This window comes from Protopterus annectens, chromosome 8.part1 (assembly GCF_019279795.1).
Source record: "Protopterus annectens isolate FY-2018-M chromosome 8.part1, PAN1.0, whole genome shotgun sequence".
Classification (NCBI taxonomy): domain Eukaryota; kingdom Metazoa; phylum Chordata; order Ceratodontiformes; family Protopteridae; genus Protopterus; species Protopterus annectens.
In genome coordinates, this window is record NC_056742.1 from 407,758,507 (window position 1) to 407,783,825 (window position 25,319).

Below are 25,319 nucleotides of genomic sequence, written 5' to 3' on the forward strand. Positions count from 1 at the left end.
GGGAATAAAAATATCTATGTAAACATTTGCAAGCAAAAATCCTAAATCTTCTAGATTTTGTTGCATATTTGGGAGACATTCATATATCCTCCATTTGTTTCTTTGTGAATTGCTTATCTAATCTCTCTTCCTAATCCTAACCTCCTCTGATTGATTCTTATACTTAGCATGCAATATTTTATATGCTTTACTAATTATTTTTTTAATGGCAGTTTCTGTTCTAGAGTCTACTAAAAACTCTACCAGTGTTGGTCTTTTGTTTAGGATCCCCCTATTTCTTTCTATTTGCTTTGATAGGGAAGGCAATATCTATTCTGAAGTCCAAATAAATTCTTGGCCTCTTCCATTCTATTACCTTTCCCTCTCTAATTATTTGCTCCCAATGCCTTCATTCTTTTACCCATTTTTTTCAATAAATTCCAGCCCCTCTTGCCTATTTTCTCTACCCCTAATTGCAGTCATAGCTATCAGCAAAATCTCCCTTTTCCATTCCCATGTTGGCTAAGTTCTTACAATACTTTTTGCTGCTTTATAAATATAATATTCTGCATGGCTATTGTTATTCTCCTTAAGGATCTGCATCCAAAATCCCAGTCTCTCTGTTTCTTGAGCTTCCCCTGTTTCATCATCATCCCTTTCCATTTTAGATTATAGGTTTCTGCTTGTGTTATGTATAGCAGCCTTAACTGTATAGCTCTGAAATACCCCTTCAAATATGGTAATCCCAAACCGCCTTGTTCAATTGGAAGAATCATCTTATCCCACATAACTGTTGCCATCTTCCTCTCCCAGATACAATCTTTCAGCTCTTTAATTGCTATCAACAACATCTCCTCTGGCTGATAAAAATATGCCTGACCTATGTATAAAACTAAAGGGATGAAAAACATTTTAACTGCTTGTATCTTGCTACCCATATTCATACAACAGAGCTTCCAATTTCTCACTTTTTATATTTTCTTTTATTTAGTCTCTTCCCACATATCCTAAGCTGCCACACCAGAATCATCTTTGATCCCTACTCCTAAGCACATTTTATCATGTCCCCATAAATATGTATATTGCTGAACCAATTCATGTGTGGGTACATGATTTACTATTCCATTTGTTTTAGCTTCATTAATTTTGTATCCAAAAAGATCTGAAATTGCCTCAAAATGTTTCACAACACTGAAATGTTATTTTCTTGTTTTATTAGGTATGGGCGGCGCAGTAGTGCAGTGGTTAACGTTGTCACCTCACAGCAAGAGGTTCTCTGGTTCGATTCCCGGCTGGGATGCCTTCTGTGTGGAGTTTGCATGTTCTCCTTGCATTCGCGTGGGTTTCCTCTGGGTACTCCAGTTTCCTCCCACAATCCAAAGTCATGCATCTGGAGTGTTTCTCCCTAGGCCTCCGCTGAAAATAGGCTCTCTCCTAGTCGGACTTTCCCTGTCAACAAAATGATAAATAAAAATAAAACAATATCTGCAAAAAAAGACAGATTTTCTTGACTACCATACCAATTATATCCTTACATTTGAGTTTATTTTCTTTGTCAATGGTTTTAAATATAGTGCAAATAATAAAGGAGAGAGAAGACACCCCTGGCCTAGTTCCTCTGCTCAAACAGAAATTATGAGATAGGAACCCACCCACTTTAATTTTCAACTTCGATCCCTCATACATCCTCCTAATCAACCTTATAATTTTATCAGGGAATGCAAATGCTTCCATTGCTCAGAGCTTACTCTGTCAAATGCATTCTCAGCATCAAGACCCAACAACAATGGTATTTTCTTACATTCAGCTTCCTTCTGTATCATCAATGTCCTGTTATTGTCAAATGTTTGGCTCCCTCCACAAAACCACAGTGATCCTTGTCTATCAATTTTGGCATCACCTTTGCCATTATTTTAGTCGTTATAGACATCAACACTTTATAATCATGGTTTAGGACTGAAATGGGCCTGTAGAAAGCTGAATCTGATGGGTCTTCACCCTCTTTAGGTATTATAGTCACCACTGCTTTCTTCTAGGATGTTGGTGTTTCTCCTCCTTTTAAAAAATACTGTTAAACAAAACCTTTCAGACCTTTTTCAGTTTTTTCCTCCTAACTTCCAAACTTCCACAGGAATACCATCTATTCATGGGGACTTTCCTATTGATTGGTTATACACCACCATTTTTATCTCATCTCCTCCTATCCTATTAGTAAGTGAGCCTCATCTAACTCTAACCTTGGCATATTTAATTCTTCCATTTGTACCTGTTCTTGATCTTCACATTTCTCTGCTTCATGCAGACGTTCATAAAATTTCCAAAATATTTCTAGTTACTCTACAGCATCCCTTGTTTTCTTCCTTGTTATAGGCTCCCTAAGCTTGGCAACAACCCTTTCTACTTTCTATTGCCCGAGTTGTTGAGCTAAAAGTTTTTGTGCTGTGGCATTATTATTAAAAAAAAAAACAGTTGCTTAACAGCAATCTTTCTAAACTCATGCACATTATTGAGGAAATCCTTTATTTTCTGCTTAGCACTCTACAATTGCACCTCTTCTTGTTCTGTGAGAGTCCCCCTATTCTGCAATGCTTTAACATTTGTCAGTCCCTCTAAATAATTCTTGTTGATTCTTAGTCATCTCTCTCTCTCGTATTTCTATCCTATTTTTAAAATCCACTTTAATTTTATCCCACTCCCTAGCTATACTTTCAGAAGAAATGTCTGTCTTCTCTAATAACTCCTGAATACTTTCCACTACTCACTCCTTAAATTCTTCTCTTTTCAACAGAGTGGGAAAACACCACAGTGTCTCATTTTGTTTCATTAAGATGCGTTTTTATTTTAGTTGTTACTGGCACGTGATCTGAAATAGTCATTGGAGGTGTATCAAAACTTTCAATTAAATGCACACGTTTCTGTTAAATGTAAGTTCTGTCTAGCCTAGGCCAGTTTTTGTATCTTGGGGAATAATATGTAAATTCACATCTTCTATGTCAAATATTTTCATAAATTTCTTCAACAATTGACCATCCTCGGTTATATTTCCCTTCTATGCCCCCAGACATATATTCCCTGCTGCAAATAAAATCCCAGTTCCCACTTATAAGTATTACTACTTGCTGACAACTGATTATTTCTCCCAGAATTTTCTTAAGCTCCATTACTGCAGTTTTAGGTTGAATATAAATACATACCAGTGTAATCCTCTTCCCTTGCCAGTAGTCCCTTAGTACTACAATTCTACCATTATCTTTTTATCCTCTTCTAGCACTCTTGCAATTAACAGAAGTACTCCTCTTCTTCTTTGTCCCAGGTATTCCTCTGAATAATCACCATGAAAACCTTTATCAATTTCACATGCTCAGTTCTATCCAAATGTGTATCCTGTAGCATAGCTATTTGCACTCTGTAGTTTTAATATAGTTCACTACTCTTTCTTTTTTGTGTACATCTGTGAAACCATTAACGTTTAAAGATAATATTGAAAGGTTCACTATGTTAAAAAAGTATTATTCCCACTTTTAATTTGTAATAGCTTTTTGCTAAGTACTGGTGTACAGTTCATAAAAATCCTTGTTACAGTCCTTCAGGGAGAACATGAAAACTACTTGCACAGGAAACCCACAACATGTATTTAAGCTTACTGGAAATACTCACCATTGAACTCAATACCATATTCATGGGTGACTTTAATTACCCCACTGCTAACCAGGAATCATATATGACAATAAAACATGCAGACACAGAGATTCCTGGATTTTGTAAGCAAACTTCCAGACCTGATTGTCAATATGCCAACAAGGGGCACAAACATACTGGATCTGGATGTGGAACTCACTAATATGGGGGAGTGCTCTGCACCCACTAGTGTAATGTCCTCTCTGGTAAGGTCAGACCACAAAACCTTCTCCTTTGAAGTAAAAATAAAACCCAGAACCCCAGGTAACTCTGGAATGTTCAAGGACTACTCTAAGGCTAACTTCCTAGCATTAAGTGATAACTTGGCAAAATGTCAAGTCCTCATAAACCATAAGCATAAACCATAAGAACACTGTTCACAGAAACCCTATGGAAGTATTTCAATAGCTACATAGAGGCCGCTAGACCCACCTAGAATAAGTACAGAAATAAAAAAAAAAAAAAAGCCACCCTGAAGGAATTACACCATCAATAGGATCTATAACAGAAGGAAGAGAATCATGGCAAAAATGAGGAGGTGTAGTACCCAGAAGGATAAAAGCATTCTCACCAAACTAAACAACTCAGCAGAAAAAATAGGCTATCAAAGCCAAAGCTGAGGTAAATTTGGACTCCCAGGTCCAGAACAACCTCAAGGCATTCTTTAGCTATGTCTGTAACCTCAAAGTCAATGCACAATTGTTTGCCGAGCTCATTGCTAATGGAGGCACTTATACTGAGCCAGAAGACATAGCAAACCCACTGGCAGGCAAATTTAGGTCTAACTTTAACCCTTCTCTCCCCCTCAACCTCTTCTCAGGAAATACCATCAAATATAACTCCCCCTAAACTACTAAGAGCACTGCATCGATAGGCTCAAACAGTATTCTCATATGGAAAGTCACAGAAAGAATTATGTAAACTATTAATAGTGACACAGGAAACCTTCAGACACTAGACCCAACCTGATTTGGTTTTAAGGGCAAGTCATGCTTAACATAGTTGACTTCTTTGAGAAGGTCGTCAAAGCAATGGATGAGGGCAAAATGGTTCACACTACCTACCTTGACCTGGCCACAGCATTTGACACAATACCCCACTTAGGCATGGCATTGTTGACAAACTCAAGAGGTTAGGTATAAACCCCATGTCACTCAGTGGATACCCAGCTGGCTCACAGACAAGATCCAGGAAGATAGAATTGGGGAGTCCACTTATACAAAGTGGCCAGTCACAACAGGAATCCTTCAGGGATCATTCTTGGGACATCATCTTTTTGGCATTTACATCTCTGAAGCCAAGACCACTGTCAAGGTCCTTTGGCTGATCAAATTTGCAGATGACTGCAAATTAGGAGCAGTCACTGAATCCCCTACTAACACTAATGCTCTCTGGGAAGGGCTGATAGAACTGACAGAAACAGATAACTTGTGTCAGAGCCATTTACAGAAACTAAATGCCAAGAAATGCATAACAGCATCCTTTGGGAAGTCATCCATCCCTGATAACTATCATACTGACAATACACCCCTAAGTGTCAACCCAGTAGTCAGGGACTTGGGGACACACATAGACAATAATCTCGACTTTAACCAGCATGTATCTAGAGCAGTGAGGAAATCATTCTATGTTGTGTAGCTTAAAAACAAAGACATGGCATCAAGGCTCAAGATGGTCACTCTTCCACTATATTCATAATTTATCAGCCCTATCTTTGACTACAATGCCCACTTTGGTATGTACCTAACCAGGCACATGTAACAACTGGAACATCTACAGAGGTTCCTCATTGAAAGAATACAGGGAGTAAATAACATGTCCTTCAGACCACCTCAAAGCCTTATCTCTGTATTCTTTCTCCTATAGGCTGTTGAGGGGAGAGAACTAGCCTGGCATACAAGGTATTGTCAGACCCCACCTTGATGGACCTCCTGCATATGTACAAAACAAATGGAAACAGAATTACCCATTCTAAATACTTAAACCTTGCCTGTGATATAAATAGGACCTGCTGAAGAGACAGATATGTATCTCAGAGACAACCCCTTCTCTGGAACTGCCCCCCCCCCCTCCATGTGAAGAATAGTTCCTACCTAACTGAATCCAACTGGATGGGGAAGAAGAAATTCATCCCTGGTTTGGCATCTATGTCTCTAACAGACACAGGCAGTCTGTAAATGGTTTATCTCCTGTAGCTCCTGGCTGACACTTATCAAGGGTACTAGAACTTTTCAAATAATTGGGATGCATAGCTAGGTTTAAAAAGGCACCAGTGGTTGTTAGCCTAGTACACACCTATGAATATATTGTCCCACTGGGCATTTTGATTCCAAAGGGTGGTTTTTCACACAATGGATATTTTTACCATATATCCTCTTAGAAATCTCTGGGAAGGAAATGTGCAAGGGACAGTGCAGCTGTTTCAGAGATAAAATCCTGCAAAAGCCATTCTGCAAATTTAGTTGCTTCAAAAATATGACAATCATTCCGTTACCCAAGAAATTACAATCGACAAGCCTAAATGTTTACCGGCCAGTTGTTCTTACATCAACAATAATGAAGTGTTTTGCGCACTTGATCAAGAACTATATTTCTTCAAGCCTACCTGCAGCACTGACTACATTACAGTTTGCTTATAGATTAACAGCTGCACTGCTGATGCAATAGCTATAGCACTTCATGAATCCTTGGTGCATCTAGAGAACAAGAATTGATATGTCAGAATGCTGTTCATCGATTTTAGTTCTGGCTTAAACACAGTCATCCATCAGAATCTGATATCAAAGTTGATCCAGTTGGGCATCAGCACCCCACTACGTAACTGGATACTACACTTTCTCATCAATAGACCCCAAAAAGTATGTGTGGGAAATAACAGTTCAATCAGTATTACATGTCCCACAGGGCTGCATGCGGAGTCCTCTGCTGTTCACCTTGTTGATGCACAACTGCATGGCCAAGCATTAATTCATCAAAATCATCAAGTTTCTGGATGATACCACTGTCATACATCTTGTCAGAAATGGTGAGGAAACAGTGTACAGGGATGAAGTGGAATATCTGATATGAAGTGGAATATCTGATAGGTTGGTGCGACAATAACAATCTGGCCTTAAATGTAAGCAAGACCAAAGAATTTATAGTGGATTTCAGGAGGACTCAGGAAATCCATTAACCTCTGGAAATTAAGGGGGTGGCAGTGAAAAGAGTCCAAAACACCAAGTTCCTGGGGGTGCACATCTCAGATAACCTATCCTGGTCGACTCATATTAGCCACACAGTGAAGAAGGCACAACGTTTGCACTTCCTACGAAAACTGAGGAAGACAAACCTGTCTCAGTGCATCCTCAAGGCCTTCTACAGGGGGGACCACTGACAGCACCCTCTCAAATAACATCATAGTTTAATATGGTAACTGCAAAGCATCTGCCCACAAGGCTCTCTTGAAGATAGTGAGGACAGTGGAAAAAGTCACTGGTTCTTCTTTCCCATCCATGGATGATCTGCACGAGACTTGGTATGTGGGAAGGGATAGGAAGATACTTGATGATCCATCTCACCCTGCCCATGGCATGTACTTCCGCCTTTCCTTGGGCAGGTGGTATGGCAGCTTACACTGCAAAACATCTGGACTGAACAAGAGCTTCTTCCCTCTATCCATAAGGCTGCTGAACTTGAATGCCAGGCATGACAGCAAATAATCCGATCAATATGCCACTTGCTATGAAGTATTCAGCTACAGTAATCACTCTGGCAAATTGCTTCAGTAACTGGCACAGTTCGACTGATTTCTTACATTATTACTTCCTGAATGTGCAATAGTCCGGAGTGAGTCAACACTCCACACATTTGCAATATGAACATCAGAATATATCATACTACAGCGGAAGTGCAATATCTAAGCAATCACAATGTGATGTCATAATCTTTGCAATATCTACTAGGATAATACTGTCCAATGTCTTCCTGTCCAATTGTGGTAATTTATTGTGTTAACATTTTAATTATTACTGTATGTGCATCAGTCTTACTGTTGCTCAAACTGTGTGTTCATTGTTATGTCTTGCACTGGGACCAAACAAAGTAATTTCATTCAGCTTGCACTGCTGTGTATATCTGATCGACAATAAAGTTTACTTTGAGACTTTGATTTTAGTGTAAAAATGCTGAACTTCAGTAAAGTTATGAGGTAATTCCTGCTAAAATATAGATTTGTATCTTTTCTAATGAAAACATTTTGGTAAAATTTTCAGAGCACTTATCTAAGAGGTCTGTGATGACATCTGTGGATCTGTACAGTTCTCTCTTGAAGGCTGACTTTTTAATCATCAAGGAAAATATAATTTTTTACAAAACTTTACAGTAACTCGGGTATGTTAATGATGTGGGGACCCATGGATACTACACTGAAGACATACCTCCTTACCTCTTAGAGCAAATAATCTGGACAAAGCCATCAATCATGGGGGGCAAAGGCACAAAAACAGGGACACTTTTTAAATACTGCTCTTAGAAAATAGAGTAATAGCTTTTGCATTAGCATGAATTTTCTGTAGGCTATGAAGTCTGGAACTCAAATGTCTGTCATTATTTTCTGACTTTAATATTCAATGATTTGTCAATAACTTGCCAGAAAAACCACAATTTTATGAGAAACTGACTAAAAATATGAGGCAAAAATCTGGACATTCTGCAAAAATCTGTGCAGTTGAGAGGTATGACTGAAGATGTGGACTTAAAGTGTTACAATTATAAAGTTATAGTCACCTGTCTAAAGTAAAGAACTATAACAAATAATAGAAAAACACGGATTTTGACAGGAAGCAGTAGGCTGCCAAGAAATGAGGAAGGTTTCCATTCCAGGGAAACAATTAATATAAACCTGCACAGAGTAAGTATATGGTAGGGGAGGTCAATTTCTAACTTGGGGGTTGGAAGTATGTGTAGGAGATGATAATGAACAATTTTTCTTTATTATCAAAGAACATGACTACATGTGGAACAGCAGCATGTTCTACTTGTCTATCCTGAATATTTAGGATACCATTTGAAGAGGATGAGCTCTGATAGATGGATTTCTTACAATTACTTCAGAAGATGTTTTAGCCGGGATTATGTACCATTCATCTTTGCAGAACATTAATGTTACAATCCAGAAGAGTGAACTGTAAGTTGGATACAGATTTTTTTTTTTAAATGTCAAAAATTCAGAGGAGAAGGAAAATGTACCCTTCATAGGTTTTGAAAATTAGGGGCACTGTTTGGAGATAATGAAGGCTTTGTCATAAACAATTGCTATCATGAACATTAAAGGTACTGCCAGGGGTGATTTTTATTTATTTAACATTTGTTGACCGGGAATGTCCGACTAGGTTCCACAGAGCTTGTTTTCAGCGGAGGCCCGGGGAGAAATGCTCCAGATGCATGTCTTTGGAATGTGGGAGGAAACTGGAGTACCTGGAGGAAACCCATGTGAACACAGGGAGAACATGCAAACTCCACACAGAAGGCACCCCAGCTGAGAATCGAACCGGAGAACCTCTTGCTGTGAGGCGACAACGTTAACCGCTGCACCACTGTGCCGCCATAATGATGGGTGATGAATTGCAGTTGGGAGACATGGCTTTTTGTAAAAGGTGTACTAAATGAAAACATGTACCACTCAGCAATAATGAATGTTAAGGATGATGAGCTGGGAAGGCAGATAGATTGAACGCTTTATTTTTTTTTAATTTTATAAACACATTTTCTCACTACAATGTTCAAGTTCCAGAGAACAAACTTACTGTGTGTCAAAATGACTGGCAATAAAACTGCTACACTTCAGATTACGTATTTCAAGACTGCAGTTCTCTTCCTCTTACTCACTCACTCCTTCTCTTTCTCTCGCTCTGAAAAAGCTTAAAAATAGTATGCACTCTAGTAGGCCTTCATTTTACATTATGTAGCATTAGTGGAAAAGTATAACTAGCAGTGACCTCAAGGTCAAACACAGATTAAAACATGCAGTTTTTCAGATTTATCATGTTAACATTTTTTGTTATTTGTGAGGATGACTTTAGAGAAGCAAAAACAGACTGTGTGTAATCTTCATTTATTAAGATTTACAGTATTCTGTGTTTGGAGTACAAGGCTATGAAAACATGCTTCTCTTGCAAGCTATGCAATAGAGTATGAGAAGCTTTAGATTTCAGTTTCCTACAGTTACTTGGAGAACAATACAGTTAGTTCAGAACAGATTTGTTCAGCATGTCTGATATTTAGTTTGCAGATGACTTTATCAACATTTTATAATAGAAACTGCTTACCAACATGGTTAATTTATTTACTTTATAAATACTATTAACTAACTAAAAAGACATATCTGATTGATATTTACGCTGAATTTAAATGGTTTGAATCAAGCAATCAGAATATATACTATTTGATCTTTTGGGTCAAACAGATAAATCTTTCAGTAGTGTCTAAAGTGTTTCAATTAAGTGAATTTCTAAAAGATGTTCACCGTGTAAAATTACTATGGGTATCTCAGCTTTCAGAAGTTTGAACTACAACACTGTGATTGCCATTACAGTCAATTGGTTAGTTGGTACACAGAGGAGTTGGGGGCATGTCAGTCAGCCACAGACCTGAACTAAGTCTGCAGGGTTATGGCAAGGATCACCACAGCCCTACTATATATGCATGCTTAGTAAAGTAACATGTTGCATGGGCATCTAAATATCAATGCAAAAAACATTAAGTGCAGACTGCACACAGACTGGGAATTTAAGCAGTATAGTGCACCTGAGAGTGCACATTGGGTAAGATAGTCAATAAGGAATAGTTACTGCAAAGGAATACAGCACATATGAAAAGGATAAATATTTGACATGAACAAAATCAAAAACAGCTTTTGAAATGTCAGGTTTAAAGGTCAGAAAAATTAAATGAAAAAGGCAAATCCTGACCATCAGCAGAATGTTAAAATTTAAAATGATATAAAACCACAGGAAACAAATAATGAAGATGAATATATAAAAATATGCATAACTGTAGAATGTGGATACTGTGAATACTAAACACAAACATTACAAAATGGGATTTACACAGAGGACTGGCATTACAAAATGGGATTTACACTGAGAAGACTGGCATTACAAAATGGGATTTACACAGAGGACTGGCATTACAAAATGGGATTTACACTGAGAAGACTGGCATTACAAAATGGGATTTACACTGAGAAGACAAAGTGCAGCAGCTCACAATTAATCGATGCACAATTGAAGACGGATTTAAAAAATATAGTTTAAATATTTTAGTCTTAAGAGCTCTGAAAACTTGGCAGTGTAACTCATACAAAATTCTTCCAAGATCCAAGTCCGGTTACCAATATCTTGTAAAGACAGCAGCACTTTACTCACCGGTATGCTGGCAAGATTTTCTTTGCACTCTCCACAGCATTCAGATGCCAACTGTATAGAAGGACCTCTTTCCAAGCACTAGGATGTAAAGTTAAAAATGTATAACTAAAATTATTTAGACTATTCAACACTAAATCTATCCCATTCCATAGCCCTTGCACTAACCCTAACCACCAAACACTCTCACACACCCACCCATCCCTAATGCCAAAACTTTCAGTATATCCAAAAGCTTCAACATTTATACATACTCCCACTTAGAATGACTGCACATCCCCTACGTAAAAGAAGCACTCAATGTTTCTCCTTTTCTTAATTCATACTCACAACGAGTACTTTAAATAAATTCACACAGAGCAGTTAACTGTCAGTAAAGTGAGTAGGCAACAGAGTGGACTGCACCAATATCACATAACTATATGCATACATATCTGTTTGCATGTGTATGTATGTATCTATATATGTAGCTGTAGTGAAAAACAATGATTTTAGTGTTGCCAATGGGTTTACATTTCTGCTTTTACATCTGATGAGTGATGTTCTCAAATAAAGACTCATTAATGAAGTTGCAGACCGATAATGCAATGCAGTTCAAACATTTATATTAAAGCAGGCTAAACAGGGTGATGCTGATCAAAATTTTAGCTTATTCTGAGATCTGGTGACCTTGGACAGTTATAGTAATTAGGGGTCAAAGCCCATGCTGGTGAAACATAGGATGCTTTACACCACATAAATATTTATTCAGTTTTAGTCTGTCAAACAGGTTTCAGTGAAGTGGTCATTGATTATAGGCTATAATGTGAATGTAATACATACATATAAATATTCACCCACAACATACATATGTATAGAAACATTATTACTACATGTCACAGGTATACAATGTAATCTAATTCTAATTAATATGTATTACATGGGGTTGGGATGTTACTACGAATGGGAAACAGTCTGATATCTTGTATATAAAACCAAAAATCTTGACTAGAGTTCTGGTCATGACTAAACACTGATGCTTTTATAATACAGCATCAGGAGGATACAATATATATCTGTTCTCAGAGATGCTGAAAATTAGTGCTACATATTGCTTGTGAGTAATCACATCAAACACAGCACACTGCATTATGCCATAATGTTAAATGTAACAGCGTTGTTTCTCCCTCATCAATGTCTGCACATCTAACCTAACAGAATCATTAAAAACTATAACTGCTTAGGGTCTCCCTTCTCTGTAACAATGAATCTGAAGAAAACAGAACATTTTATAAAATTATTACATAAGGCAGATTAGATCAGTGCATCACAGCATTACAGAGAACAGGAGCAAAAGTTTACAGCAACTGCAGTTTCATGAAAATATTCACACATACCAGATTAAGAATGGCGAGGATGAGTATGATGCCCATGGTAATCATAGTCAGAAGAAGACGCAAAAGTGAACTTCTCTCCACCGTGCTTGAAAGGGCAGACAGCCAATCTAAACAGGAATTGCATTCTGTAATACGCTGTGTGGATAGAAAATGAAAAGTCCATTAAACAGAATCAATACTAAGTATAATTCATTTCTTTATAAGTTTATTTTATACAATCCGAAACAATGCTTTATGTACTACAGTATAAAGGTAAAACTACAATTGTAAGTCAGCTGTTAGAAATGCCACATCTTAAGAAAAAGCCAAACAAAGTTTTAAATAAACATAATGGAAAACATCAAGTACTTTTCAGTTGAGCTGCCCTAAGCATCCTATGCAGAAGAAATTGGTGGTTTATCCAAATTTAAGGCCTGTATAGCATGCCCATTCACTGCATCCACACTGAAGAGGCCTGTTGCTAAGTTCAGTCACCTTCTCTGACAATACAGAATGTTCAAGAAATATGGACCCAACAACACAAGTTTGGGAATACAGGCTTTGTGATAAGCTTCCAACTGGGAAATAGCAATTAAGCTATATTTTGTAAAAATACCTTTTTTGTGTTGAGTATTTCAGTTTACTGAACTGCACAGAAAATACTGTCTGTACATTTACTCATTTTTCTGATTGTCACCCTGAGACATTTAGTTGGCTAGTCTGGTGTGTCAGTAATGTTAATGTTCTTACAGAAAACTTCTGTCTTAATCAAGTGTTCTGCCTTCTGTATTTATGTATTACTAGGCACAAATTAGAAGTTAATTGACTTGTAATGTAATGGACTGGCACTGATTTCTTACATACACTGAAGTTACATCAGTCATGCTCCCAAGTCTTAACATAACATGTATTTTCAGATAACCAAAAACATCTCAGCAAATGGCTGTGCTAAGCCAGTATTATACCCTCTGCAATCTCATATTCTTACCTCACTTTCAGCCTCAGCAACCCACACTTCATCTTCTCATGTTTTCAGAGTCTCTGATTGTTCCTTCCCCTTAAAATGGATATTTTATTAACTTTCTTTCAAACAACTAAATCTCACTTACTTTACTACCCTAAGAGAAAAACAGCCCTCATTTATTATTTTGGATCTGCAAAGCTTTTCCCCAAATGCTTATGGGAAGATATAAGCAAAATTAAAAGCTTGGGATCCTAGGTTAGAAGTCAACGGTAACTGCAACTGTTTCTAAAAGTCAGCCACTGCAAAAATATGTCTGCCTTCCTTATGTTTAGACACAGTTCCTCTTGAAGAAGCACCTGGTAAATGGTACAGCTACAGTTTTCTTAAAGTATTACCATTGTGCGATAGTAAACCAAAAATATTTTAAAACTCCTTAAAATGCCTGAGGTTATCTCCAAACACATTCAAGAAAATTCGAACACATTAGAACTAAAAAAACAAAGCCTCCATAGTTAACACCAGAAAATGTATATAGTGCAGAATCCACCTTCAAAACGGTGTCCATGTGTACAACAAAAAGCTTGCTACATTTTAAGGGGTAACACAAAAAAGATTAATGACAACAGTATTACGTCTGCACTTCAGGAAAACAGATTTAGTGAGTTTTGAAGAAATCCAATACATTCAACATACATCAGTTTCTTTAACAATAAAGATAAGCTACTTTGATAAATATAACCACTATTGCTTTATCCATCAAGATTCAGAAACTTTCGTATGGCTGAGGGAAGAATGGATTAATTCACCTAACGTAGCCATTTTTGTATCTGTTAGACAATCTACATAGTATACCTAACCAACAGAATCATTTTATGCCATGCTTTATAAGAACTGCCTTAAAATTTCTTACTAAGTGTTCTTAAAAAATTCTTACTGATTTTGACTGCACCACATCTTCAGGTAGGCTATTCCAAACATCCACCAATCATTCTACTGTAATACTACTACTTTGTTAAGAAATAGGGAAATACTAAAAATATAAAAGTGCCAGAATAACTATCAACATGGATTTCCATATTTCAGAATTATTTCTAGGTAAGCTAGATCAGAGAACAGGTTTGTATTCTGTGAGATATGGATACAGCAGCAGTATGTTGCAGGTTTTAAAGGCATAGTTCTGCATTGCAAAGAAATACTGTGGAACATTGCTTAGAAGAAGCAGTTAGAAACATAAATAATATGCCACTGTAGTTTGTTCTTGTTTTTATTACAAGTTGTGTCATGAATGCGGGGTTTATATGTGCAATGGAAAATTACAGATGAGATCACGACAAAGAGCGAGAGTATGTTGATATGAGGTAGCGCCACCTGTGCCAGGGAGAGTAGTGCTTCTTACTGTTTTGCCCTTAGGGGTGAACTAATTGCTAGCCTGGAAGGGTGGAAGTTTTTGAAATTGTTTTGTAGCTTTCAGATTCTGCAACAGATCTTAGCAAAGCTCTAGGTGTGTATTGTACCACAGTCAGGTGACCAGATGTGATGTCATTCTATAACCATCACTGAAATGATTATTTAGATATTAGTGAGAGATATGATGGAACTCTCACAGCAGCACTTTGTTTTTTGGAACCTGAGAGGAAAGCTCTTACACAGATATCTCACACAACCTCACACCTCATCTTGCCTAGCTATATTAAGCAGCTCAGCACCTCATCTTGCATTGCTGTAGTGAGTAGTTTAACTAGGAAACAGTAATTAATTAATCAGTCAGGAAAATATAGTGAGATTTGTTAAATATTGTTTTTCTGCATCTGTATAAATCTATCCATCTGTATTATTTTTATATCTCCTGTGATTGAAACTCTGGTGTTTACTGTAAATAGATATTCAGTATTCTCACGTTTTCTATTTTATTATTTATTATTAAATATTTCTATACCTTTCGTTGTGGCTGGTCTTTTAGAGAATACTTTTAACATCTTAAGAGTACATATGCTTATTTTAGTGAAACTGTGGCCGCTCCTGAAAGCCTTGCTGCATTGGTTAAACTCCATTTGTATCAGTATTAATTTTATTCACTATAATTGGGTAGTCTTGTAAGAGCCTTAGAGTAGCTGACTGGTGGCAGCATAATTACCTTACAGTCTGGGCAGAGGGGGCACAGCTGGTATGGTGATATAATAGTGTTTGAGCATTTTCTGTTTTAGCTTTTATATTTGTTTTGTGTTGTGTATATTAGATCATTAGATGTCTATTGTTTTACTAAGGCAGTTTCAATTTTATTTTTTATGTTTTATTATGTATCATATTTTTGCCTGTTAGCCTTTTATTACACGAGTTAGACATGCTATTTTTGACATCGTAGTCAATTTCACTAAAGATGTTTTATATATATATATTTTTCATATTCTTTTGTATAGTCTGATTTTTTGGTACAGTCTGATTTTAAGGATTTGTTTTTTGGAACTAGATGTCATTATAACAGAGCCGTTTATTTTATTATTTTGAACATTAAGATAGGGGATGCATATACAAAATATATATTTTATTAAGTGAGTTCATGTATTTTATGTGGTTGTAACTAATTATGTTATTAAATTATGAATTTTAATACATAGAATTAGATAGGAAATATACACATTTTAAGACAACTAGATGTTATTATTAGATGTATGATAGGAAATATGCAAGGGAGTATGTTTGGATTTATGGTTCTAGTTAGTTATATTCTTAGTGATATATTTAAAGACAGATGTCATTTAAGAAAAATATATTTGCTTAAACACAAATGCGGAAAGAATAATAAGACGTGTTTTGTAATCCTGATATTGGCTTGAATTGGTATGTACCTTTAAGAAGGAATGCAAGTGGCAACATTGCAATGATGATGTAATAGTGTTCCCATTGGGTCTGATTAATTTGAAAGTTTTAAATGTTTCATGGATGTTTTTTGTGTTGTCTAAAGAAGCAAGGATTGCACTTGCGAAAGCACTTACCAGATTATTTAAAATAAAGTTTTTACCCTAGCCATGTATCAGCCATTTATTTTTGTGTTGTTACAGTTCTCATATTTAGTTCTACTAATGGGCCATTTATTCATGTTGCTGGTGTCATTTGGTTGTACATTTAATTTTAACTTGTTATATTTTCAATGAGGACAAAAATGACAATATTCAAATTTTATGGTAAAATATGATTTTTGCAGACAGCACATGTTAATATAGCAATAACCGATGACATCTGTGTTATATATTGAAGATTTACCCATGGTTGGCATGGTTTAATCATGAGGGTGAAGCCCGAGTGATTAAATAAAGCCAACCATTGGTAAATTTCAATATACCACAGCCACGGAGTCGGTTATTGCTATTATACAATGACATTATTTAAGAAAAAAATACTTTTCTTAAATAATGTCTTTGTATAATGGTGCATTACTGTTCTTCTGCAGCTGGTGGTATACTGCTTCCTTGTGTTGATGTACTGTGCATGCGTATGGGACTTGCGTTCCCATGCATACCCAGTACATCAGTGCTCGGGAAAGTAAGCAACGTAGAAAAGATCTCCCTTGCTCTGCTTTTCCTTTCTTTTTTTTTTTTAATTAAAAAAAAAAAAAAGGTTCAGGAAGTTTAGGGTAGGAGAGAGACAGAATGGAGGAAATACAAGGGAAATCAGGTTTGTGTCTTTAGTTTTAAACAACGTACCTGATTTCCATTGTAATTTCTGGATGGTGTCTCTCTTGTATGTCCGGAGTCTGGACTACAAATTTTGTTTCTATTTTTGTTGAAAAAAAAGTTAAAATTAAAGAATATACCAATGGAAAAAAGTCCAGGTAACCGGACCTTTTTCCATTAGTATATTCTCGGATTTACAATGGGCACGCTAGTTGAGCTGGCCAATCAGCATGCTCATTTTAGAATGTTAATGGCCAGTCATTCTATAATAAAAAAATAAATCAACATGCGGGTTACAGGTTATACACAAGATTTTAATGACATTTTTTTAGCTAGAATACATAAGAACATCTGAGATTAGTCACCCAAATATTGCTTTATGACCTTAAAAACATCAGAATATTGGATTATGCCACTTGTCATAGTCACAGACCAGATTTTTAAAACATTACCGCCAAGGAGGGAAGGAAATATGTAGCAGCAGATTCCCTTGCTCATGAGTTTTTTTTTTTTTTTTTTTTTTGCTGTAGTTCTAATTCAAACATCATATGAAAACTGGAATCACCAGTAGATTTAATTAATCAGTGTTGCAACTGGGACAAAACTGTTTATATGTGTGTATGTGTGTGTGTGTGTGTGTGTGTGTATATATATATATATATATATATATATATATATATATATATATATATATGGAGAGAGAATGTATCAAACAGTTATTTTTCAATTCAAGATGGGCATGTCTACAGAGGAGTGTAAAAGTAATTACATGCTAACCTACTTCATGGAGCTCTGAGTGAGAAGCTGTCATGGTTTGGCACATGATATAGACAAAAAGCTAGTGCTGTAACCATTTTTTTCAGATTCTAGCCAACTTAAATACATCAGTAACAGTGGATATAAACAGAGGGTTGTGCTAGAAAGAAATGCATGTTTTTATTTATTAACTAGAGTTAAAATCGAAACAGGTAAATCAGGGTAACCTGTTACATGGTTGAAACATGTAAAGCTATATTTTTTGTGTTTACAGTAGAACAAGTAGAACATTCAAGTTATGTAAAATCAGAGGATTCAGGGTTTAGTTAGGTGTTTTGTAGTAAGTTCAAATCAAAGCATTTATTTTGTGTCAGGAAGCTGCACACAATGCTTTCATGTTTATTCCACAGTTTGTGAAAAAAAAACTAACATGAGTTTTGCAAAAGGATTTCAACACTGGTAAAGTTATTGGTAGATATAGTAAAACCTTCATTCATGTAGAGTGTGGTAGACAACAAAGATTGACAATGTCTTCAGACTAAGGGTAACTAACATATTGTATATGTATCCAGATAATCATACATGTATGTACATGTGAATTTTCACAAAAAAGTAATTTTTCCTGAAATTACAGGATAGCGAATAGAATTTTATTCTAAATGCAGATCTCGCATACAGATTTTTTTTCTCCCTTTTTTTAATTTATCCAAGTCTTTTGGGTTTCTAATACCATGATGGTATTCAATTTCTCCCCTTCCTTTCCCTTACTATCATCTGTTCTTGTGGTAGAATTTTATCTGTTGTTAATTTAGCTACACATTAATATATTCCGTTTACTTCTGTTATATTGCATGGATCACTATGGAAAGTCCTAATTACTGTGTTCATTTGTTTTATCAAACTTCTAACTTTTTTTATTGACCTTCTGCAGTCTATTTCTTTCATTGATCTTAATACGTCTCTCTCTATTAAATCAAGCAACTCTTCTCTTGGCTCATTTTCTTCTAAACTAAGTGCACATTTTTTGTCTTCCATTTCCTGCAGGTATTCCATAGCATCTTCTTGGGGCACATTCTGTTCAATTTCATCCTGTGTCATCCGTTACTCTGTCATATGGGAATGCATAGGCCTATCACTCCAACACTGACTGTGTCAGAGTTACCACAGTTTCCTGTTCCTTCCATTTCTGCCCAGCTTCAAGTGAATGTTTAGACTGGTTTCCTGTGGAAGGATCCAAAATATCTTCATATGGCAACTGACCAGTTGCTTGCCATTCTACTGGTTTCTCCTTAATTTGTATGTCCATTGCTCTATCTTGCTGTGGTGTTTTCTGAGTTATCCTTCACCTTGCAGGTGCTCCATAACTTCAGTTTCTATTTCTTTAACTTCTCCATTACTGATCTCCTTTTCCTCTTTGTCTTCGTATTTTTTGTATTGTAAAGTTTTCCATGTCTGGATTCCTTTGCCTGTATTTCTCTTCAAATATCTTTGGTGCTGCTTTTTTTTGTCATTAAAGACAGAAAAGAAGCAGTCCTTTTACAGAAAGTGAAGAAAATAAAAGTGACCCTCCCAAATCCCATTATATGTCAATGGCATGGGAATTCAAACTTACTTCCTTATGTCTGGCATGAGTCATACAAAGTATTATGGGAAAGAGAGGCTTGAGGACAAGATCACATTGATACATAAAGCCCCATTGGTAGCCATGTTGTGGAAAACAGGCTAAAATTACAAATAAATCTAGGACAGAGTTTTCCTTTAATTTTGATATCCATTGCTCTATCCTGTTGTGGTGCTTTCTGCATTAGGTTTTCTACACTGAATCCTTCACTTTGCAGGTGCTCCATAACTTCAGTTTCTACTTCTTTAACTTCTCCATTACTAATCTCCTTTTCCTCTTTGTCTTCTTATTTTTTGTATTGTAAAGTTTTCCATGTCTGGATTCCTTTGCCTGTATTTCTCTTCAAATATCTTCGGTGCTGCTCTTTTTGTATTGGTTAGTTTTGCTTTCTCCTTTGCATAGATATTACACCATATTAAACATCTTTTTCTTCGCCTGTCCATAGTTCTTCTTCAGATGTCTCCAGATCTTCCTGTTTCTCTTTACTTTGGGGACTCGTTCCGTCATGCTGTGATGTAACCTGTGTTAGACCTTCTATACCAAATATTTTTCTCTTTTTTTAATTTCTCCAAATATTTTCGGTTTCTAATACCTTGACAGGAATGGACCCCATTTCTAAGTCAAAGTACAATTAAAGTTCAAGAAATTAGTATTGTCTCACTCTTTGATGTCAGCCAAAAGTGCTCTTCGCAGCACCTGCAATATGCCTAGTAATGACTCCATCTGCAATTTGTATGTAGTTACATGTATTTGTAGCATATCTAAATATGATTGTAGACTCTTTTATAAGACCCATTGCTCCTACTACTATTGGAACTGTCTGGGTATCATTCTTCCACATTGCTCTCATTTCTGCCTGCAGATCCTGATATTTTACGACTTTATGTCTTCTCTGTACACAAGACAATGTAGTCACTCAGTGTGGCGATTTCAATGATCAATATTACTTTTGTCTTCTTTTCTTGGACCACTATATCCTGTTTTCTAACATCTATCTTTTGAACTGTTGGCAATGGATGATCCCATGTGATGTAGACTTCATCATTTATATGATGCTTTGTGGCTCATGTTTCCAGTGTTTTTCAGCCACTTCAACACCATAATGTTTGCACAATCCCCAGTGCAACAGTCTCGCCCACATTATTATGCCTTTCAGTATACAGTCCTTCTGCCATTAGTATGTCACAACCAGCAACGAGGTTTGTGACTGTTTCTGATTCGGTTTTACAAAACCTACATTTGTCTGTTTCTCCTACATGTTCAATTGACTTTGTAAAGCAACGTGTATGTAGCCCACTATCTTGTGTCATCAATATTAACCTTAAATCTCTTGGTTTGAATTCATCTGTCCTTAACCATTCCTGCGTTCGTTCCTGATCAAAATGAGGTTCTTCCTGAAGTTTTCTATACTTGCAACTATATTTATGCATTTTCCACATTTCTTGCCTTTTCATCTGGTCCTTCACCTTATATTCTTTCTTTTGTTTTTGGCACATTCAGTTGCTGCCTGTTTTTTATCCACTCATGGTTTGATTTCCATTCCTGCTTGACATCCATATGCTTCTGCTAGCCCAAGCAGAGAAGTCACCTTACATTTATTCTCCACATCTCAAAACTTTCACTACATTTGGGTCTTGTTAGGTCAGCAGATATGTGTGGAGTCCCACAACTGCAGATCTGTACATGTAATCAGTTTCAAGGAGGCCCATCCCTCCTTCGGAATGGGGATATATAATTTTGGTATGCGCTGATTTTTATAAATCATTTGGTGAGCATGAAGCATCCTTCTTGTTTTCCTATCTAATCTATCCAACACATTTTGGGGCCAGTCACTCCAAAACTGTAAGTTAGGACAGGAAGAGCAAATTGGTTTATAGCTTGGAGTTTGTTCCTAGATGTCAACACTGTTTTCAAGATTACTTCAAGTCTTCTAAAGTACTCCTTACTAAGTTTTATTCACATTTGTTCATGTTTTATTGTTGATCCTTCATCAGTTCCCAAATATTTATACAATGCCTGTTGCTCAAGTTTTTATATCACATTCTTGTCCCAAACTGATGTTTTCTTGCTGCTGCAGTTTTCCTGCTTTAAAGGTTGCTTTTGCACATTTGTCAAGACCAAATGACATTCTTATATCATCTGAAAAAGTTTTGACAACTTGCAGTTGTACTTCCAGTTCCTCATCTGATGAGCTATAAAGTTTTAAATCACTGACAGAGAAGATGAGAAGTCTTTACACTTGTTGTTTTCTAGAAGCCAAATTATATTCATGGCCTAAGCTGTTAAGTAGACAGCTTAAAGAGTTAAGGGCAAGGCAGAATAGCAGCACTGACAGAGAGTCACCCTGGAATATCCACCTTTCAATTTTTACCCCTGGAATAATAATTATTCCTTTATCATGGCTTAATTGCAAAGTGATTTGTCACTGTAATGTAACTGATCAGTGTAAGGTGTATCTTATACATTTTTAACCATGCTTTTATCCATGAATACTATAAAATGCTTTTTTGTAGTCAATCCATGACATACTTAACTTCTTCCCCTTTTTACAGTTCTCCACTAGGACTTTATTTAACAGCAAATAATCCCTTTGTTCCATATGACACTTTTATTGCCCTTTTGTTCTATTGCCATAATTGAGTTTTCTTTTAAATGAGTACAGACTCTGCCGGCATCGATTCTGATGTATAGTTTATACGTCGTTGGAAGGCAAGTTATTGGTCTATAACATTTAGGGTAGCTTTCAGATTCACTCAAGTAGGAGCATTGTTTTTCCTGTTGTTAGCCAGGTCGGTGTCTGTTCGGGGTGTGCATATAAATAGCTCTTACTCATGGCTAAATCTTCATGTAAAGATGTTAATACTTTTAACTAAAAGTTGGGTACTGCACCTGGGCCTGGGGTTTTCCAATTTGAGGCTTTTCTTAAATTTGTTTCAATCTCTCTGGCTGTTAACCTCATCCCATTTCATATCCTGCACCTTTTAACTTCTTATTCTTTCTTTTACTTTTTCTATTCATTTAGCATCTTTGTTATGTTCCACAGGATCTTCATAGATACTTCTCCTCTATTTCTTCCTTATGTGGGGGTCTTTCAATTCCTTTTACCTTGTTTCCCAGAAATCTATAAAACATTTTTGGGTCATAAATAAATTGCTTATTTTGTACTCTTCCTTTATATTTATCTGCGTATCTTCTAAGTTTTTCTGTTTGTGCTCAGATTTTTTAGCTTATTTGCAATAGTGCATGATAGATCCTGATCTGTTCTAATACTACGCATTGCTTTTATCACATCCATCTTTCTAAGTATTTTCACTGATCTGTTCCCTCTTCTATACTCGTCTAACAGTGACACTTCTTGTGTTAATTGCTTTACAAATTTCTCCGTTTGATATTTCCATGATGGTATTCGCTTTCGCCCCCTCTTTTCCCTCGCTACTCTGTGTTCTTGCGGTAGAACTTTATCAGTTATTAATTTAGCTGCACAGTAATATATCCTGTTTACTTCTGTTATATCACATGGATCTCTATGGACAGTCCCAATTACTGTGTTCATTTGTTTTATCAAACTTCTGACTTTTTGGGTTTTATTGACCTTCTGCAGTCTATTTCTTTCATTGATCTTAATATCTCTCTCTCTCTATTAAGTCAAGCAACTCTTCTCTTAGCTTGTTTTCTTCTAAACTGAGGGCACAGTTTTTGTTTTCCATTTCCTGTGAGCATTCTACAGAAAGTTCTATTGTATCTTTCTGTGGCATATTCTCTTCAATTTCATCCTATGCCATCCGTTGGTCTGTCACATGAGAATTCACTGGCCTATCACTCCTCAACATTAGTTGTGTCTGAGTTTCCACAGTTTCCTGTTCCTTCTCTTGCCGTCCAGCTTCAAGTGAATCTTTATACTCGTTTCCTGTGGAAGGCTCTAGAATATCTACATACTCTCCTTTGTTTGCTGACTTTTCATCCCTCCATTCTGACCCTCTTTTTTTTTCCTGCATGAGTTTGGTGATGTGTTATTAGTAATTCTCAAATTCTTCTGAGGAAAACATAAGTAACATTTGGACTAATTAAGTCATTTGATTGGTTAATTAGGGATAAAGAGAAAACAGGTAACTTAGCTGCAAAAAGCTAGAGAAAATAATTAAAATACATTAAAAAACATGAATCAAAAATAGGACTATTTGCAAATTAAATGTGATGCGTCAGGCTGCATAAATAATATTTTTGAGTCTGCATTGGGGAATGGTTACTTAGGAAGTGTGAGGCACTTTTAATGGTCATAGGTTTATTTTGTAGTGAAACTATCAATCGTTTATTTAAAAAGATTTTGTTTTTTTTTTTTAAACAAGAAACTTTTTAAACTATCACATATGATATAGGCAATCATACCTTTATATGAATGAAAACAAACCATAATAACAATTTTAGTTGCAAGCATTATACATCACAACCCATGTTGACATAATTGTCATTGCAAACATTATACATCACAACCCATGTTGACATAATTGTCTTTGCAAACATTATGCATCACTTATAATCTATCCAGTCATTGTCAAACATTACATACCTCATTCATATTCTGCTTTCTTTTAAACCTCATTACTCCTCTGCATGTATTGTTCTCATAATTCCCACCCTTTTCTAAAGATCCCAGTTCCAGTTGTTTTATCTCTGTTACTATATTTACTACTTCTCTTAAAGTTGGTTTAGACTGATTTCCATTTTCTAGTAATTGCTTTTTTGGCAGCCACCATAATTAGACTCAGCAAGGCCTTACAGAATTGGAATTGCCTAGGATAGTATTATAGCTCAAAAAATAATTTCCTTAGTTAGACCAATTTTCTTATCCAGTATTCCTGACAGAGCAGTCTGCAGGGAATCTTTAAAGTCTGCCAACTCATTACACTGCCAGAAGATATGTTCCCATTTACCTCTTTCTTCCCCATCACACCTCCATCATTTGCTGTCACGTCAGGGAAAATTATTTGTAGTCTACTTGGGGTATAAAAATACTTATATAAAGACTTTTAATCAAGGATCCTAAGTCTTCTAGGCTTTGTTGTATGTTTGGGAGACATACATACATCCCCCCACATTGTTTTTTTGTGAATTGCTTGTTCACTCTCTCTTTTTATAACCTCCGCTGACTGATTCTTATAGTTATCATGCTATATTTTGTATGCTCTACTAAGTATTCCTTTAATAGCAGCTTCTTTTCTAAACTCTACTAAAACTCTGCCAGTGCTGGTCTTTCACTCAGGATCCCCTTATTTCTTACTCTTTGCTTATACTCTATCAATCTTTGATAGGGAAGGCAAATCTCTGTCTTGCAGTCCAAATAAATTCTTGGCTGCTTACCATTTTACTGCCTTTCACTCTCCAATTATTTGCTCCCAATACCTTGTTTCTTTTACCAGTTTTCTCCAATAAATTCCAGTCCCCTCTTGCCTATTGTCTGTACACCTAGTTGCAGTCATCCCTATCGGCAGAATCTCCATTCTCCATTCCTGTGTTGGCTTAGTTCTTAGAATAGTTTCTGCTGCTTTATAAATATAATATTCTGCATGCTTATTGTTATTCTGCTTAAGGATCTGCATCCAAAATCCCAGTCTCTCCTTGATTCTTGAGCTTCCCCCCATTTGTCATCATCCCTTTCCACTTTGAATAACAGGTTTATTCTTGTGCTATGTATAGCAGAATTAACTGTGTAGCTCTGAAATGCCCCTTCAGATCTGGTTATCCCAAACTGCCTTGTTCTATTGGAAGAATCAGCTTATCCCACTTGACACTTGCTGCTCTTTATTAATTGCTATCCACAACTTCCCCCTAGTTGATAAAAATATGTCATATCTGTGTATAAAACTAAAGGGACTAAAAACATTTTAACTGCTT

The 25,319-nt window shown here is 36.2% G+C and overlaps 1 protein-coding gene across 2 annotated transcripts in view; it reads right to left on the minus strand.

Annotated features, from left to right (window-relative positions):
* Positions 1 to 25,319, minus strand: part of ADCY7 (adenylate cyclase 7) — a 2,777,509-nt gene that overhangs the window by 156,586 nt on the left and 2,595,604 nt on the right. For both annotated transcript variants that reach the window (XM_044081980.1, XM_044081981.1), the window contains 2 exons: positions 12,437 to 12,571; positions 11,064 to 11,141 (listed from right to left, as the gene is read on the minus strand). In XM_044081980.1, the coding sequence (XP_043937915.1) occupies positions 11,064 to 11,141; positions 12,437 to 12,571 (213 nt within the window). The remainder of the gene's footprint in view (positions 1 to 11,063; positions 11,142 to 12,436; positions 12,572 to 25,319) is intronic.